Source organism: Arachis ipaensis, chromosome B02 (genome assembly GCF_000816755.2).
Source record: "Arachis ipaensis cultivar K30076 chromosome B02, Araip1.1, whole genome shotgun sequence".
In the NCBI taxonomy this organism is placed as follows: domain Eukaryota; kingdom Viridiplantae; phylum Streptophyta; class Magnoliopsida; order Fabales; family Fabaceae; genus Arachis; species Arachis ipaensis.
Window position 1 is genome coordinate 21,461,793 of NC_029786.2, and position 20,323 is coordinate 21,482,115.

The following is a 20,323-nucleotide window of genomic DNA, read 5'->3' on the forward strand; positions in this document are numbered from 1 at the left end:
TAATTCTTTTTCTTTTTTAATATAATTTTTTTAATTGTTATAATTGGTTATAAAATTTGCTTCATTCCCTCATATTAAATCTAGTGCTTTTCATCCTTCATTAATTTTCACTATAAAATTGATATTTAACCTTAACTTTTCATATTCTCCTACTTTTTAATTTTATGTTGGTTACACTATTACTTTTAGTGTCAATGTTAATTCTTTTTAATAAGTATAAATTCAATTAAAACTTTAAACAATTTTTTTATTTCTTCTCACATAATCTCGTACCTCTTTCTCTTTCTCTTTCTCTTTCTCCCTCTCCACTCTTCACTCTTACTAATTTTGCACAACTAGAATTTAACTTATGACCATAGTTTTTATTTTTTTTATCTTTTAATTTGCTAAATATATGTACTAGATAATTATGTAATTGTATCCATTAATTTTTCTTGTGTAATTATATTCATTAGTTGTATAGTATCTTTGTCACTTATATATCACATTTTTTTCTTTCAATAAAATAAAAAAATTAAATATTATTTTTAATGATAAAAAATATGAATAATATTCATACATTAATTTTTTATTTTAAATTGTTATTTTTCGTTAATCATTACAAAATTTAAATCAATTTTGATATGCCACTAAATAAAATTTTAAAATTTTTAATTAATTAAATTTAATACATATCATTACTCAATTGAATATAAAATAATAGTTAAACACAATTATTATCTATATTAGAACTGCATACTTTTTTTTTGTACTTCTTTTTTGTTTAATTGTATAGCATGCTACTTTACATTATTGATTTTATATCTCATTTTCTTTATCACCATTCTCTTGAGAGACTGTAATATTCTTTAACATTTATCATCATCATAACTCCAAATATTGCCTCTAATTTATGTGCATATAAATTATATGTTTCAAAATATGAATTGAATAATTAAGAAGACAATTAACATTATTAAACGGAGATTTTAGTTATAAGGGTCACCTTGTTAATTATTATGAGAATCATTATAAAATATGAGTTAAATAATTAAAAAATATTTAACAATGCTAAGAAAAATTTTAGTAGCATGAACCATCTTATTAATTGTAGAAATAATTACAGTAATCATGACTTATTCAATTTAGCATTTATGATAATAAATGAGATCACCGTTATATAAGTGAATCTGTCTTTAGTAAGCTCAAATCTTTTGAATTTTTCTAATAAATACAAAATATAAATTATAAATATAATTTAGATGGAGTTTAATAATAATAATTATTTTTTTATGTTTACCATCAATCTTTTTTAAATTCAACTTATAAAACCCTCTCGGCCCGACCCCAAACACCACACGGTAAACAAACAAATGACAAAGTCACCCTAGTTCCTTTCCCTGTTAACTCACTACCACCTACTCTACTCTTCACTGGTCTCAGCCTTTGCAGTGACCGTCCAGCCGAGCCGTCGCCATTGCCGTCCAATCTATCTCCCAGCATCGTTCGTAGGCTCTCCCTCCAAGTGGTGGAGCTTGAAACAAAATTTTGGGGGCCAAATAGAAAATAATTGTCAAGATGCTTTTGATATGGACCCCATTAGAAATAAATTTGTTTAACCTCATCTTTCTGATTTGGGTGATATTACCAAATTTGAAGTCATTTTTTAGGGTCTCGTTCTAAAGAATTAAGGTCAAACTCATCAGATGCAACTCTTTAAACTTTTGAAGGTTATATCTCGCTTTTTTTCGTAATTCATTAAAGTAGAAGAACTATCTACAGGTGTTGATATTGTAAAAGTTATATGTTCTCCTTCTTGAATATTAGCCTTCCTCTTAAAAAATACATCAATTCTTTGATTTTTCACGATTATTTTATATAAAAATTTGAATATATATCCTATAAAATATGTAGAAAAGAGTTAGAAGCACAAATATTAAAATTTATAATATGATTTTTTTATTAATTTATACAAATACAATAATATCAATACTTATTGAATATTCTAATTTTTTTATCATATAAAAAATAAATTAAATAAACAGTAAAATATAAAATAACATTAAATTACATAAATAAAAAATACCTAATTTTTATATTTGAACTCGAAAGTAGAGGGAGTGTTATTTATTGAATAGAGAGTTGTGAAATACAAATATACTCGATTCAGTCCAAATTCAACATATTTTAAATGTTTAAAACTAAAAACTATTGTGCAATAAAAACAAGAGATGAAGATTAAACTTTTGTATTTTAAGTCGTATTTAAGCCAATTGAACTATTTTTTATTTTTTATTTATTGATTGAACTACTAATTTTTTTAGCAAAAGTTTATACCCCTTGTCTCAACTAAGCTCCACTACGAAGTCTAAAGCGCTTTGCTCCAAGAATGTCTCTGCAACAAGGAAAGAGGTTTTCACTGGGGTATCCTCTATCAGATTTGTCCAGGATTTAGGCAAGTATCTTGGAGTTACCCTTAGCCATTCTAGAGTGACTCGTTCAGCTTTCAATGGTGTCCTGGATAAGATTCGGAGTAGGCTAGCAAGCTGGAAAGGGAGTGATAAAGTTACAACTTTCGCATGTGGAGCTTCTTTCACCTTGGGAGGAGTTTAAGAGTAGTCTTAAACGGGACTGTCCCTCTATTTAAGCAGTTCCTTGTTTTGTTTCTTTTGTTTTTCTTTGTTTAATTTATTTCAGTCACAAAAAAAAATTAAGCTCCACTTCTGCTCCCTCCCCGTCTCCTCTTCTCTCTTCTCTCTTCTCTCTTCTCTCGTCGAGTGGTCGTCAGCGCCGTGGTGCTCCGTCTCCCATTTCATCCTCCACTTCCGTAGTAACAATGGAGCCTCAGACTCAGGTATAAAGTTGCTTCATTGATTTCATTTATATTTGTTCCTTTTATGTTCTTATTGTATTCCTCCACTCCCTTGTATGAATCTGTTGTATTCCTTCCTTTCATTGATTTCATTCAATTTTTTTATTCTGTTTATTTGTTCTGATTTTGGGGTTGTATGCTATATTCATGTCGGAGGGGCAAAGTGACATGAAATAGAGTTATAGAGGAAGCCCTAACCTTCAATTTCACAGAGCAATATGCCGTGTGCAATGCTAACATAGTTATTTAGGATCTGAAAGTAGTTTCCTATAGCTGCTTATTGTGGTGATCCATGACATAAGAATGAAGTGCTTTACTACAAGCTTGTTGGTGTAGCTAAGATTCATGCCAATTTGGTAATTATATATAGCAATTGCAATTCTCCATTATTGTTCTGGTTGTATCTAACAGTGAGAAATGAGGCTTCATGAATTTTACAAACAATACTATGAGTATTGTGTAGTTCGTTTGTATTTTGCATTGTAGCCATGGCAGATTTACAATTTTAATTTCTGTTTCTGAAAAATCAACCCTTTTCTATTTTGCCTGTAAAATATGCCCAGTTGAACATATCCAAGTCGCTGTATAGTGCATGTTTGAGGCAGATAGTCTTATTAGATAATTGGAAGAGGAAATAAATGGGAAGATAGAGTTGTAGAGACAAGTTTTGGAAGCAGTTCTCTTACAACAAAGAACACCGTCTTCTTCCCATGACGAGGTATCTTGACGACCCTACTTCGGATTAGAACCATTTTCCCTTCTAGAGACTTCTCCAGATTCTTGATAGGTGTCCATCTGTCAGAGTCCCTGAATGGGTCCTTCGACTGCACGTCCTCCATTTTATAGTCGCCGTAGTTTTCGCCAGGACACTGTCCTTACCTCCGCTGTCGACTAGGACGACCCCCTCACCGAAAACTAGGGTGACTACAAAATGGAGGACCTGCAATCGAAGGACCCACCGAGGGACCTGACAGATGGACACCTATCAAGAACTTGGAGAAGTCTCTGGAAAGGAAAATGGTTCTAATCTGAGGTAGGATTATCGCGATACATCGTCATGGGAAGAAGATGGTGTTCTTTGTTGTGAGAAAGCAACTCGTCACCGTGCAGTGTGTGGTGCAAGCGCAGGAAAATTCGGTTAGCATGTGCAGATGGTGCAGTATGCCGGGGCGCTGAGCAACGAGTCTATTATCGATGTTGAAGGTCTTGTTTCGGTCCCTTCTAAACCAATCAAAGGCACCACAAAGCAGGTTAGTTAGCTTCTGAGGTTTGATTTTGGATAGAAATGAAGGGAAACAATAGCATCGTATTTAGTAGGGTTTAACACTAGCTTTTCTCTTTCCGGAAGTTAGAATTTGAAATCTTAACAACTACTATGTTGAATTTGGTTGCATAGTGGTTTTTGGGTTTAGAAATATTTGTAAGGTTTATAATATAGAATGTAATATTTGAAATCTCCTTAACTTGTATATTTGTAATTCATTTTTTTTTCAAGTAATAGAACATTTTGCTGAGAATCTATAGCTTATGTGGTTTGTTCTGATAGGTGGAGATTTAAGTGAGGAAGTTGCACTGTGTTAACAAGGCCGGTTCTCTACCAATTACTCTCCAGGATGCTGCTCGAAGTGAAGCTGAAATTGAGAAGGCACTTCAGGTACATTGATTGGAGGTGTCTGGGTCTTTGTCAACCTGTTTGACTCCTTCTTTATTAGGGTGATTTGTTTGCAGGAGCTTATCTTTTACTTCATTTCTTTTCATCCATTGGTTAACTAGTTCTCTTAATGAATGCAGGCTGGTGAACCATTTGCTCGTGTTAATCTGGATACACGTTTGAACTTTAGAGTAATTGAATTCAGAACTGCAACTAATCAAGCAATTTTCTCCGTTCAAGCACAAGTTGGAGAGGTAAAGCATTTCATATGAATTTTATTCTGAAGAGTCTTACTTATTCACGTTCATTCTTGAATTGCATGTTGTTGAGATCATGGTTGCTTTAAATTTTGAATTTACTGCAATTAGTGCATACTAAGACATTTAAGGTATATATTTTCCCCATGATATCAAGTTGAATGATCAAATTATTTCATTGCATTGTTGGGTAGGCATTCAGAAAATTCTTATCATCTGAAGGCTTTGTTGAAATCCACACTCCAAGGATTATTGCTGGGTCAAGTGAGGGTGGAGCTGCTGTTTTCAAACTGGACTATAAAGGGCGCCCTGCTTGCCTTGCCCAATCAACAGCGCTTCACAAGCATATGACAATATCTTCTAATTTTGACCGTGTTTTTTAGATTAGTTCTGTGTTTAGGGCCGAAGATTCCTTCATACCCAGACATCTGTGTGAGTATGTTGCTCTTGATGTTGAAATGGAGATTAAGTGGCATTATGTTGAGGTATATTTCACTTTTAGGCTTATGTTTCTTGGTATGGTTCTGAAATTATTGTGGTACGTAACTTGTTTTACTGCTATTGAGTTTTTGAGCAGGTTATGGATATAGTTGATAGGTTGTTTGTCTCAATATTTGATAGCTTGAACCAGAATTGTAAGAAGGGTCTTGAAGCTGTGGCACACGAGTACCCATTTGAACCTTTAAAGGGAAGCATCTTCGATTAAAAAAAATGTATTTTATATATATCATACATTCTTTCTAATCTAACAAATTTATTTCTCCGTAAAAAAATAAGAGTAAATATTGTTAACTATACTATGTTGTAGTTCTTGTGCCATGAACTACCAGTTGAAAAATGTGAATACAAAATGAATGCAATGCTTAAAGGCTTATATGATCTTATTCATGATCTGATATATCCCGGTTAATATGCAGTATCTTCGTCAGACTCCGCGGCTTACATATGAAGAAGGGGTTCAGATGCTGAGATGCTCAAGGTAAGCTTAAAATTTTCCTTAGTATCTAATTCACAAATCATGAACAAATTTATTTTCTTTTTTCTTTTTTCTTTTTGAATGGGGGCCTTTCTTCTTTCTTAATAAGACATATGCTCCATAACCCTGAGTTCTGTTCTAAGGAGTGCTTCATTGATGCTGAGGCTTCCTCTCTATTTTTCCTCTTATAGATGGTTCTCGGTTTTCTTTGCAACTGTTGAATCATTGACCTCAACACTCAGAATTTTGTTTATCTTCACTAATAAGAATATTAGAAAATGGTATGTCTAGCATGTAAACTTTTTGTAATTTTTGTTTATAGGTTTGAGACGGAATTCTATATCCTTCACTGGTACTCCTTAGCTGTAAAGTCATTTTCACAATGTCTTGCTCTAATAATTCACAATACTCTAACTCATTTGATGTCTTTATGAAAGGTAAGCAATAAGAGATTTCGTCATACATTGCATTGGTATGAGAAATGAAAATAAATGGATATAGTTGTCTTGGAGCATGCAAGTATTTCTCATAGCCATCATTGCTTTTTCATAGATATAGTTATTTCCCCAGAAGCTAAGCTTCGAGTTTCTCACTGTTTTTAGTCAGAGTTCTGTGTTGCCTGTCCACAATGCAGAAATGTTGAAAAAACAGGCTGAGTCTTGCGGCATTGATGTCAAGACGATATCTACACACATTGATTCTGTCAGGTATCCTTCATGGCCTCTTGCTCAGATTCTTTGTGTAACTCTGGCAGCTACTGTCTCCATCCACCAGTAAATATCATTTTAATAAAATTGTTACTTCTAAAAATCAACATAGGTAGACATAATTTGTGTCCAAATGAGTAAACCATTATTTTGACCCTTGAAATATTAGTTTGTGACAAAATGGTCCATGTAAAAAAGATTCAATAAAGTTTTATATTGACAGTTGAAAGCCTAATACAATCCTCTTCTTTTATTGGGATTTGGAACCAATTATGTAATGTTTGCAACAAGCTTGACATAGGCATAGTTGGCTACAATGTTGAATTACTTTTAAATACATTGATTTTTGGATTTTACAATTGTCTAACCGACACTTACTATTTATTACTGGACGGAAGGAATGATTTATATTTTCAACAAATTGAATTACCTAATATCAAAAACTAATTGCTTTGTTGATGATGAAAGCACATTTTTATTTTCGTCTCTCTCTCGTTAACATCCTTGTTGCTGCACTACTGCTACTCCTTAGTATCTGTTTAAATTAGGTTTTCTGAGAAAATTTGGAAAGAAATTTCTAAAGGAAGAAAGAAAAGAAAAAGATCATGTCCCAAAAGAATCACTTTCTTTTTTCTTTTATAACCTTCCAGATTAGTGATTATTACTACTACTACTCTGGATTTAATTAAATAATCTTAACTATGTTAAAAAAATAGATCATAATTAAAATGCATCTCAGCAAAAAATTAAATAAAATCTTGACGTATGTTCGAAGAACCGCAAGTAAATAATATAAAATTGAAGATATACATGAAAAAAAAGAAAAGTAAGAGCCTAAACCCTTACTTTATCTTTAGACTTAATTCATTCACCAATAAAACAAAAAAGGCCACGGTATCAATTAAGGAAATGACCTCGAATGTTGTCAAGTTAAAAAGATTTGATGGTGAAAATTTCATACGATGTCAAAAGAAGATGCACTTCCTTCTCACATTACTAAAAGTGGCATATGTTCTTAGCATACCAAGACCACTAGAAGTTGAAGGGGAGGTCATTACAAAAACACGAACCAAGCAAAAATAGGACAGCATACTCAATGGAATGGCATGACTGATTCAATGGAATGGCATGACTGACTATTTGATGTCTACCAAAATGAAATGGCATGACTGTTTGATGTCTACCAAAATGGAATGGCATGACTGACTGTTTGATGTCTACCAAAATGTTGGGAGTGCAAAAGAACTATGGGATAAATTAGAGGCAAAATATATGGCCGAACACGCAACAAGTAAGAAATTTCTTGTCACTCACTTTAATAATTATAAGATGGTTGATGGTAGATCTGTTATGGAACAAATGCATGAAATTGAGCGTATTTTAAATAATTTTAAGCAACATAACATGCACATGGATGATACCATTATTGTTTCTTCAATTATTGACAAACTTCCTCTACTATGAAAAGAATTCAAAAGAACTATGAAACATAGAAATGATGATGTTTCTCTCGAGCAATTAATTAAGTTATCACCTTCGTCTTGAAGAAGAGTATCGTAAACAAGAAGATACTAAAGAACAAATTACTCATGCTAATCTTCACGTAATGGAAGATGGAAAATCCAACAAGCCCAACAAAAAAAGATATGAGATTTTAATAAATCTCAAGGTAACAATGAATTATTTTCATTGTGAAAAACCAAGACATTTTAAGAAAGAATGTCACTTCTTAAAAAAGAAAAAAGAAAAGAACAACACAACAATAAAAGATAATCTTATTGCTGTTATTTCTGAGATCAATATGAGTGAAGATATTGGGTCATGATGGATAGATTTTGGTGCAACTTGATATGTGTGCAAGAATAGAAATTTTTTGAAGACATTCAAAGAAAAAAATGGGACTATTTTGTACATAGAAAATGCATCACCTGTTCAAGTAATGGGAAAATGGACGGTGAAACTTGAATTCACTTCCGGAAGAGTACTTACTCTTATTGATGTATAGTATGTACTCGAAGTTTGAAAAAATTTAGTTTTTGTACCTTTACTTAACAAGTGTGGGTTTAAGTCTGTTTTTTAAGAAGACAAATTTATTCTGTCTAAAGGTGAAGTATTTGTGGGTAAAGGATATCTATGTGAGAATATGTTTAAATTAAATGTTGTAAATACTATTAATAATAATAATGTTTCTGTTTATATTGTTGAGTCCTGTGATTTATAGCATAATCGTTTATGACATGTTAATTTTCATAAATTAAATGATATGATAAAATATGATCTTTTTCCAAATCAATTAAAAATTCATATGCATGTACAACTTGTATATTAACCAAGATTAAAGAAATTCTAAATTATTATAATTAATACATTCTGATGTATCATGTAATAATAATAATAATAATAATAATAATAATAATAATAATAATAATAATGATGTTTCTGTTCATATTGCTGAGTCCTTTTATTGATGGCATAATCGGTTATGACATGTTAATTTTCATAAATTAAATGATATGATAAAATATGATATTATTCCAAAATTAATTAAAAATTCAAACGTATGCACAACTTGTATGTTAATCAAAATAACAAGGCTTCCTTTTCAAAGAGTACAAAGAAATTCTAAATTATTAGAATTCGGATATTCTGATGTATGTGATTTGCATGGTTGGCCTATTATAGGTGGAAAAAAATATTTTGTAATTTTTATTGATGATTTTAGTAGATATTGTTATATATATTTGATGTATTCTAAAGATGAAGTCTTGGATAAATTTAAAATTTTTAAAATCAAAATTGAATTGCAACATGAAACATTTATTAAATAATTAAGGTCTGACCGTGGAGGAGAATATTATAATCCTAGTTATTTTGAGTCTATTGGTATTATTCATCAAACCACTGCACCATATTCTCCACAACAGAATGGTATTGCTAAAGAAAAATAGGGTGTTGGAAGAAATGGTTAATGTCATGTTATCTTATTTTGGTATAACAAAAGGTTATTTGGATGAGGCTATGTTAACTGCCTGTTATATTTTAAATAAAATTTCTAATAAAAGGAATAAAATAACTCCATATGAACTTTGGAAGAATAAAAAGTCTAATCTTAAATATCTTTAAGTTTGGAGTTGTAGAGCAATAGTAAAAGTTCCTGAACCTAAAAGAAAGAAATTAGGAGAAAGAGGTATAAAATGCATTTTCTTAGGATATGCTAAGAATAGTAAAGGTTATAAGTTTGTAGTTATTGAATCTAATGAATCATATTCTGCTAATACAATTATTGAATCAAGAGATGCAATTTTTCTAGAGAATAGATTTAATTCAACTCCAAGACCTAAAATTCACTTAGAAATAGAAGATAATGTAAAAAATAAACCCGTTAAAAATATTAAAGCTAGAAAAAGTAAAAGAATCAGAAAAGCAAAGACTTATGGACCAAATTTTTTTATGTTCCTTGTGGAAGGGACAGGTGAATCAATAGATAGTATTGCACCTATATGCCTTCATATGGAAGGTGATCCTGAGACCTATGAAGAAGCTATAAATTCTCGAGATTCAGAATTTTGGAAACAAGCAATACAAGATGAAATGGACTCAATAATAAGAAATAACACTTGGAAAATAGTGGATCTCCCTCGTAGGTCAAAGGCTATTGGTTCTAAATGGATTTTCAAGAAGAAGATGAAAGTAAATGGAACTGTTGATAAGTTCAAAGCACGGTTAGTTACTAAGGAGTTTGCACAAAAAGAAGGAATTGATTACTTTGATACATATGCACCAGTAGCAAGAATTGCAACAATTAGAGTGCTTATAGCGCTTGCTTCAATTTTTAATTTTTTTACTTACCAAATGAATGTTAAAACAGCTTTCTTAAATAGTGAATTAGACAAAGAGGTGTATATGAAGCAACCAAAAGGGTTTATAGTTGCTGGTCAAAAAAATAAAGTGTGCAAATTAGTTAAGTCTTTATATAGACTGAAACAAGTCCCTAAGCAATGGCATAAAAATTTCATGAAAGTGTTCTTCCTAATTGATATAAAATAAATGAATCTGATAAATATGTGTATAGTAAAGTTAAAAATGGTAAAGATGTTATGATTTGTTTATATGTTAATGATATGTTTATTTTTGGTACTGATTTAGAATAGATAGGAAAAACTAAATATTTTTTGTCTAGTAATTTTGATATGAAAGATATAGGAGTTGCAGATATAATTTTAAGAATTAAAATTGTTAGAGATAGTCATAATTTAAAATTATGTCAATCTTATTATATAGAAAAAATATTAAAAAGGTTTTATGAGTTTGAAGAATATTTGGTGAGTACTCCTTTTGATCCAAGTATTAAATTAGTACCCAATATAGGTTCGTCTGTTTCACAAATTGAGTATGCAAAAATAATTAGATGCTTAATGTATACTATGACCTGTATTAGACCAGATATAGCATATGCTGTAGGTCGTTTAAGTCGGTATACAAGTAATCCAAGCAAAGACCATTGGCATGCTGTCAGAAGAATATTAAAATATTTGAAAGGAACAATAAACTATATTTTGCTATATAGTAGTGGTGAACCTTCTGTTTTAGAAAGATTCACAGATGCCAGTTGAATAAGCTATACAGAAGATCATGCATCAACAAGTGATTGGATCTTTATCCTTGGTGGGGGTGTTGTTTCTTGGGGATCCATGAAATAAACATGCATAACAGACTCTACCATGGCTGCAGAATTTGTTGCTTTGGCAGCAGCAAGCAAAGAAGCTAAATGGCTGAGATTTATTACATGAAATTTTAGTTTGACCAAAACTAATGGCACTAATCTCTATACATTGTGATAGCCAAGCAACATTATCAAAGGATTATAGTCAAATTTATAATGAAAAATTTAGACATATTGGAGTAAGACATAGCTATGTTAAAAATCTTATTGGTAATGGAGTTATAGCTATAAATTTTATAAGGCCAGAATAAAATCTTACAGATCCTTTAACAATTGACAAGGGATTTGGTGTTTAAAACATCAAAAGGGATGGAAATAAAATCCGTATTTTAAATAATTACCAATAGTATAAACTCAACTCACACTTGAGTAAGTCTTGAGTTCAATGCGGTAAAATATACTATTAGAGTAATTGCAAGTACTCATAATTATTTCTTTCATCCCAAGGTAAAAAGTACTTAGAATTATAATGGTATAGAGGAATAGGATGAATTTTTACTCTTAATAGACCTATAGCAAGTATATTATTGCTAAAGTATTTAATTATGGGATACTTTTGATAGAATCTACCTATATAAGTGTGAATTGAGGCCGGTTCTTGGAGTTAAGATTTTACTCTTAAAGCACTCACGAAATGATACAAGACACAAGGGCATGTAGTATACTAAATGTGTCATATTTAATATAACATCTACATGATACCGAAATTTTATGTGCTATCAATGCACACTTGTTCATATGAGTTAAATGGTTCAAAACTTGTCTACCATTTTAAATTCGGATGAGTAAATACCACTGGTTACTAGGTAAGGGTTCAAATCGCAAGATACCTCTATTGAAAGCATAAAACTTCCAGAATGATAGGATTGAAAAGGAATTTTGAAAATAGTGGGGGATTGTGGGATATATTTTCAAAAATATGTGAAAAGCTATTTTGAAGAGTTACATCTCTACATGGAATTGTGACTTATTCAAAGGTTGTAACTATTTGAAAAGTTATGTCTGTTGAAAGGTTGTAACTATTTGAAAAGCTGTCTGTACGTAGTTGCATGTACGTAACTATATGTTGCATGTACTCTGTACCTATAAATTTTCCTCGTTTCATTATTGCTGAAAATCCATTTCAACACTTTCTTGATGCGCATAAGAAAGAATAGAAAATATTATTCTGTAAATTATTATTTAGTGTAAGGCTTAGACTGTGTGAGTGCATAAACAAATCAAATGTTCTTCATTGTATCCGGCAGGAAATTCACCAGTAACACATTTTGCACACCACATCAATGGGGACGAATTAAGCCTAAAGAAAAATGTGTTTAACACAAGTCTTGAAGAGTTACGCTATTTGATTCACTATTCCTGTTTCTGATAACTCACACTCACAGCAGCTCGGATCAACGCCATCGAAGATTATGGGAAAAAGAAGAAGGGTCTTTGTTTGTGACAGAAGATGGGGAGAAGTTGGGGTTTCAACGATATGGAGAGAGACACCAAACCACGTCGTTCCACACAAAAGACGTGCCAAATCCAATGGCCAACGATGGACAGAAAGTGTCTTAGAGACTACTATGAGTACCAGAGTGCAACTTTAAATACGTATTTGAGTAACTATTAACTTCAAGACTACTTTGAGACTTGATAAAAATTTCAGGAACTATTTTGAGACTTGACTCATAATTTACTTGTCCATTTAAATAAATGTCGAAAATTTGAATTTTGTCCTGTACATGTAATAATTCATTAACCAATGATAATTCTTTAATTAAAACTCAATTTGCAATGGACTAATCCTTGGCCTACACATATAAAAAAAAACTAAGAAAATACAACTATATTAGGTATACATAAAAAACCAGTTACCAAATCAATCATTCGAATAGAATAGATATTAGAATACAAAATACATATTAAAAATAACTTACAGATAATACATGTATTCATACACAAATATATGATAACTATTTAGCGACTAATTTTTTGTGTGCACATAGTATTTTTGAACAAAATATATGAAAAAAGAAAAAGAACTTAAGAAGTAATAAGTAATAACCAATATGAAAAAACTCCAATCTACAACGGCTTTAACACTGAAAAATGTTACAAGAAAATGTGGGATACACAAACTAGTGTCAACTCTGCTTTCCAGCTAAGCAAAATCCTAATGCCTCATTCTAAAAGCTACTTTTATATAACATTATTGAACCCAATTCAAACCCATCTTTCTTTCTTGATCATCTAAGTTTATGTTACAAAGAATGCCAACCATGCACATTTCTTCAAGGGAATGAATCAACTAATACTTTCAAAGTGGAAACTAATTTTGCTCTCATTGGAGTGCTTGGTCGAAGAGGAGGCATGCAACGTGTGCTCCTTCATTTTCAGTTATGCACGAGCCGAAATGCGGCAGCTACCGTAGCAACCGAGGCATCTCGAGTTTCAACATCCAAAATGTGTTGAGCTCTTGCTGCCACTGCCCCAAAGATTCTAATGATCTTTGGGGGCACTAACCCGAAGGTGGGAAATATTACCTTATTTAAAAATCTGGTATGCCACTCGACCGTGATGAATACTCACTTACCAACTTTAGGAACATGGATGACCTATCCTCTAATAGCCGTGATGGAGTGTCAAATTCTGTGACCCGGCCTGTAAAAAACATTGAAAAATTAACTCCATGAGCAAAAATCTGGCGTTAACAAAGTTGAGTCGCAAGGTGACGAAGTATTTTTATTTTCTTGATAAATGCAAGGCAATGAAATATAAATAATCAATTCTCCTAAATGATTTAGCTTACTTCATTTTTCACATGAAATTTACTTTATTGGAAAACCTCTCAAAGTTGCAAATAAAAAAGGAAAAATGTGTGGATGAGAGGTCAACATCTGACTGCAAGAAATTTTCATTTTGCAATACCACAGAATACAAAGCCTAAGGTCACGGTGCATAAAATATTTAAAAGAATGACCAAAGAAAAGCATGCAAAATACGCACCATCACTGAGAACCAGAACTAGATCACTGTCAATAACTGTAGGAATACGATGTGCAATAGTACAAACAGTGCAGTCTCTGAACTCTTCTCGAATAATCTTTTGGATAAGATTATCAGTAGCAGAATCAACCGATGCCGTTGCTTCATCAAGTACAAGTATCTTTGACTGTTTAAGTAGGGCTCGGCCTAGAGCAACAAGTTGTCGTTGCCCTACACTCCAATTATCTCCATTTTCTAGAACTGCAAATTCAAAGTACATCTAACTTATCTTTTTGTGGGGTTGAGAAAGAAGATTAATCACTTTTCAAATCTTGGCTTCTTACCCGGCGTATCAAGCTTTTGTCCTTTTGATCGAATAACCTCTCCAAGCTGAGACTTATCCAGTGCCTGGGAAGATTTTCCTTGTATCGTATCTTCAAGAAGAAAAATCACATTAAAAGATAAAATTAAGATGACCAAAGAAAAATCAAAATATAATAAGTTTGGACTTCTTAATACAGGACAGAAACAAAAATTCAAGAAGCATACTTAATGCAAAACTAAACTGGATACCTTCAAATCAACTATTTGGATTGTTCCATTCTCGGGCCATGAGGACGGAGGACGAGAATCATCAACAATTGCAGGTGCTTCACTAGGAACTTGGCTGTACTGATAAATCCTTTCGATAGATATAATTTTGTTTTCAAGTTTGCAAAAGCTAAGTATCCACCGAGATAGACGTCCATTCAAATTCAGGCCATACGTCACGGCAAGTCCAGCCATGCTGGGGTCAATACTTCCATGGGGAACACTTACAAGTAGTACCATACAGAAAGCAAACACAAAAGTGGAGAGTAATTCCATGCGCAAGCATAGCCACTCAATAGCTGCAAGGCTGCAAAAGAATGGCCGTGCAAAACAATCCAAAAGGTAAAGGTTCCTCTTCATGAACCTTTTTTCTTGTCCAAAACCTCTGATGGTGGCTGCTCCCGCAATTGATTCACCGAAAAGATGTATTATTGGAGATTTTTGGATGCTTACAATTCGTACCAGTTCCCTTGAGGAAGCCATGTAGTATTTCTGTGACGGAATTAATAGAAGGTCAAAAATCATTCATTAGATGATAGCACAAGATACTCGGATAAAATAAAATAAACCTTTATGGTACACAGCATGTCCTTTTTCAAAAGCAGATTGAAACAAAAATTGAAGACATAAACTATAATTACCTGCATCCACAAACAAGCAATAGCCATTGGGATAACCAGGAGGAAAACTTGCCATGTAACTGTTGTCATTACAGCAACAATTCCTATGAGCTGTATTGTTGTTGAAGCAAACCCTCCAAGTCGAAAAGGAATGTCGAGATCCACAACACTTTGATCAACAGAAACCTGGTATATACATGCAACCCATTACATAATGCACGCCACACATTTATGGACAAACAAAACTAAGGAGGCACAAAAAGTCAAAAACCAAGACTAACTTACCCGATTCAGGACCCTTCCAGATGGTGTAGAGTCAAAGAAAGACATTGGTGCACGGAAAATACTTCTGAGCATGCTGAAAAATAATTTTTGCGCAGCAGCAAGACCAAATGTAGCTACCAGAACAGCCCTTACAAATATGAACAATGAGCTGCCAAAAGCAAGGGCCATGTACACGAGAAGAAGCTCAGTTGGAGTTACTTTTGGCTCGTCTCCAGCAGTTTGAGGATTTGCCCAAGCCATCCACCAGTTACTAGCAATCTGAAGGAACTGAAATAATGATTGTGCCATAATTATGAGCGGAATCAATAAGCCTTTATATGCTGCAGCCATGTACGACAAGTAAACCTTCATGTTCACACGACCTCTAACCCTCTCCTCTTCTTGAACAAGTTGTTTTTTCCTTGAGCGCTTTGCCTTTTTCTCCTTGATTGCCTTCTGATCGGATGATCCCTCTTGCACTTCCTTTGCTAGACCATCAATGTCGAGTGAAGCAGAGGATCTCTTTTCTGTCATAATAGATCTATCTGGGGACATGTTTTCATCTGATTCATCTGAGTGAGAAGGAATATCCATAGCCTCTATTGCTTCATGATGAGCTGAAACTAGAGTCTTAAAATCTGTTCCAGCTTGTAGAAGCTCATCATATTTTCCGGCCTGTATGATTTGTCCTTCTTTAAGGACCTTCAAATGCAGAAAAAAAATGGAAAAAAATGAGAAAAATTACTTTTTTCACTTCGTATCAACCACATAATCATAGTCAGATAATTCAAACAGGAGTCCACCTAGTCATTCAACAAATTAATAATCTTTGCAGACAGAGATAGATTACAAATGTAGGCAGCAAAATCAATCAGGATCAAGCAATACAGCTTATTTTAATTTAAAAAGAAAAGATTATTGAAAGTATCGGCAATGCATTCAATTACCATAACGGCCAATTGTTACGAGTTTGACTCAGGAGGAAGCTGCAGTAAAACAGAACAGTAGGCAGGAGTTCCGTAATTAAATAGAAAATCACTCCTGAGCCTTCCTGTGCACAGATCAATTTAACACAGTCAATCTTAAAAATGATTGCTGTGATGTTTTATATATGTTTTGATATCATATCCCTGAAGTAGCAAGATATGACAGTATGTATTGTGTACTTCTCAAATTCTACTTTCAATTTTCATACAAAGTGTTACTAAAAAATAAGAGGGACAAAACCTGTAACACAAACCAAAGATTTATGAATTCTAATCCGAAAAGAACAAATGCATCACATTAAAATAGCAGAAAGCAACTGCAACCCCTGATCATGCAGGGAATATATATCTCTCAAATGCAAAAGATTTTAATATAGTTCGAAATAAATAATTAAATTAAAACAAAAAACACCTGAATGAAGTGTAGTATTCAACACAGGAAGCTTCCTATAGCTATGAATGAGTTAATGTGCAACAAAATACCATTTGGCCATACCAGTATCAGATCAGCAGCAGGCAGAAATTCAACTTGATGCGTCACAAAAATGACTGTTTTTTTGGCTAATGCTGTCAATACATACTCCTGCAATCACATTGTCATCGATTAAACCATATCTAATTCATGTAATAAGAAACATTAATTCAGTAATTAAGAAAACTAACCCTGAACAAATCCGATCCGGTGTGGGCATCAACTGCACTAAAGGGATCATCAAGGAGATAAATATCAGCATCTTGATAAAGTGCTCGTGCAAGCTGAACCCGCTGCTTCTGGCCACCACTGAGGTTTATACCTCTATCACCGATAATTGTTTGGTCTCCATGTGAGAAAAGCTCTAGGTCCTTCTTCAGTGAACAAGCATGAATAACCTTCTTGTACCTTGGTTTGTCCATCGCATTTCCAAAGAGGATATTTTCTTCTATATTTCCTGTCTGTATCCATGCTGATTGGGAGACATATGCAGCAGTGCCACATACTTTAACCTGAGAAATAAACAATGCATCATGTAAAAACTGTACTGTAAATATATATACGTATATGCCACTGAATTTAGAGATAAAGAACAGAAACATACTTCACCCGAAAGCTTAGGAATCTCTCCAAGGATGCAAGAAAGGAAGCTTGATTTCCCAGAACCAACCATGCCACAAACAGCCACACGCATGCCCTTTTCGACTTTCATATGTATTCCTGACAGTGTAGGCCTAGACAAAGAAGGGTCCCAGCAGAAGACACCATCCTTGATCTCTACGGCAGTGTCAGTCATGCCTGGTGGCAAGACGATAGTTGCATCTTCCTGCAATTCTTCGTCCTGCAGAAAACTAGTTATCCGATCAAGCGAAACTTTTGTCTGAGCCATCGTTGACACCAAGTCCGGAAAGTTTCTCAGAGGTTCTTGGAGGATCCGAAATGTAGCCAGGGCAGAAAGGACACCGCCTGCTGTCAGCTGACCACCCAACAATATGCAAGTAGCAAAAGTGACTGCCGACACAAAAATCGGGGAGCTCCAGAATATGAAGGTTATGAAAGCCTGAGAATAGAGCGCTTTCCTCAGCCACTTGTATTCCGTTCCACGCATTTCCTCCAATTGTATACGATACCTGTCTTCCCAAGCTTGTAGCTTGAGAATCCTCATATTCCTTAAACTCTCTGATGTCTTTCTCATCCTTTCATCCTTAGCAGCCATCAATTTATCTTGGTAATTTTCTTGTATTCTAGCCACAGGAACAGTTACAACAATGGAAATTATTGTAGCAATCAATGTTGCAATGGCAGCTATTCCAACACTCTTGTACAAAATTAGAAGAGCAAGAACAATCTGCATCGGAAGCATCCACATGTCGTGAAGATACCAAGAGTAATCCCCTACCCTCTGAACATCAACAGCCATGTAATTGACAATCTCCCCACTTGTGTGACTTTGCTTGGCTGAGCTCGACAGCCTTAGCCCCTTTTGGTACACCATCGCCGTTAGAGCCGATCTGACATGCATACCCAAGATGTCCACTCCTAGATACCACTGCCGAGTCGTCAGCGTTTCCACAAGCTTTGCAGCAAAGAATATTCCCGCGAGGACATAGCCTTCATGAGGAAAAGTCTCTATGCCACCCAAGTAATCAACAAAGTAACTTATCATATATGGACCAACATAAGCTACCAAAGTATTCAGACCTGCAAAGATGGCATTCACGGCTGCTTCCTTCCAAAACGACTTGAGAATCGCCCAAGCTAACAAAGGCTGCTTAGAGGGGTTTTCAGCCTTCAATCTCTCCCAATTTGAGTTCAAAATCTTATAACTAGTCTTGGCTCTATCCTTGGGCGCTACAAGGGGAATGTCCTTAAGCTCGAGGGGTCTCTTTGCACCAACGGAAAGAAGCGGATTCAGCCACGAAAGCGTGGCCAAGCTGAAAATTCCGGCATCTTTATAAGGTGTAACCTTGAGACAACCCGTCTCCTCTTCAACAAGCAATGGCTCCTGAAGATCAGGGTCCACACAAACTTGTATACCGGTAACACCCCTAATTGCAACCACAGACAAGAATGCAAGCGCCGGAGCGACGGCGAAATTTGCAACTACGCGAGTGGAAAGGTATTTGGGACCTTCCATATAAAGACCTCTCACGTCAACATACAAATTGCACAAACAGATAACAAAGGACAATAACCACCAAACCCTCAAGAGAAAAGGGAACTTATGAGAAACTTTGAGCTTGCATTGCAATGCTGAGAAGCTCAACACAAACCAAGCCAAACCTTGTGCAGATGGCACAAATAGAAGGAACCAGTTCACATGTTTTCCATTAGCCCCATTTGAAATCAAAGAAACCCCATCGAAACCAAGCACCACAACTTGAACAAAAAGGACATAGAAACAAGAGAACACTGAGAACTTGAACATTGAACCTATTTGAACTTCACCATCAATGCCATTGTTTCCATTAATGGTGGTGGTGCTGGTGGCGATGCCGTTTTCCTTATTAATTCGAATCCGACCTTCGCACACACAAATCTTCCTCACGGATACAACAAAGAGGAACAACACAACAAGGGTAAGGTTCACGCAGATTGCAGCAAGTTCCAAAAATGGCAATCCTAGGATCGTGTCGGATAGAATCTCAGAGTCCGAGAAATGTTTTGATAATATTGAAGCTGAGATACTATTTAGAAAATCTGAACCCTCCATTATTTGTTTCAAACAACACGCTGAGGAGAAAATGGAAGAAACCTTAGATAAAATAACAAGAAGGGCATTTCAGAGTCTAAAGAAACAAAGGAGAAGAAGAAGAAACAAAATTGGTCTATCTCGAAGCAGATTCTATTGACACATTGCAAACTAAAAGAAAAAGAAAATGAGATTAGTTTTTACAACTAAATCAGAATAGAAATACTGAAATAGAGAACGGGTTGTAGTTGTGTCAGTTCTGTTATTTCCGTTCCCAGAAACAGAAAGAAACGAAGCGAGTTGTAAATTTGTAATTGTAAGTGGTGAGTCGCGAAATCAAAATCAGATTTTGATGTGGAAAACTGACACCCAATTGAGGAAAGTACAAAACTTTCGAATTGGGTGTTCTCTCAATAACCGTGTTTTGTTTTCCCCTTTCTGAAAATTGCCGAGGCAGCTATAAACCTAGCTTTTGGTTCAAACAACATTAACCAACCTCTTTTAACAGGAGAGGAGCAAATTTGTTCATGAACCACAACAATAATGTTATATTATATTATATA

General features: G+C 34.1%; 1 protein-coding gene and 1 pseudogene across 1 annotated transcript; one reads left to right on the top strand and one right to left on the bottom strand.

The window, feature by feature from the left end:
* Positions 2,841-7,361, top strand: LOC107628250 (annotated as a pseudogene).
* Positions 14,331-20,291, bottom strand: LOC107625095 (ABC transporter C family member 5-like). Its single transcript, XM_021115661.1, has 8 exons — positions 17,673-20,291; positions 17,260-17,580; positions 17,093-17,179; positions 15,632-16,312; positions 15,368-15,532; positions 14,709-15,218; positions 14,480-14,569; positions 14,331-14,396 (listed from the first exon to the last, which is right to left on the bottom strand). The coding sequence occupies exons 1-8, from the start codon at positions 19,779-19,781 to the stop codon at positions 14,391-14,393; spliced, it is 3,969 nt and encodes a 1,322-aa protein (XP_020971320.1). The 5' UTR covers positions 19,782-20,291; the 3' UTR covers positions 14,331-14,390.

What these genes read in the sequence shown, in the direction of transcription:
- LOC107625095 (XM_021115661.1), bottom strand. Translation starts at nt 19,781, where the DNA reads ATGGAGGGTTCAGATTTTCTAAATAGTATCTCAGCTTCAATATTATCA. An exon ending in TTCCTAAGCTTTCGGGTGAA is followed by an intron (nt 17,581 to 17,672) that starts GTATGTTTCTGT and finishes TTTATTTCTCAG; the next exon opens with GTTAAAGTATGTGGCACTGC. An exon ending in CTGGAAGGGTCCTGAATCGG is followed by an intron (nt 15,533 to 15,631) that starts GTAAGTTAGTCT and finishes TGTATATACCAG; the next exon opens with GTTTCTGTTGATCAAAGTGT.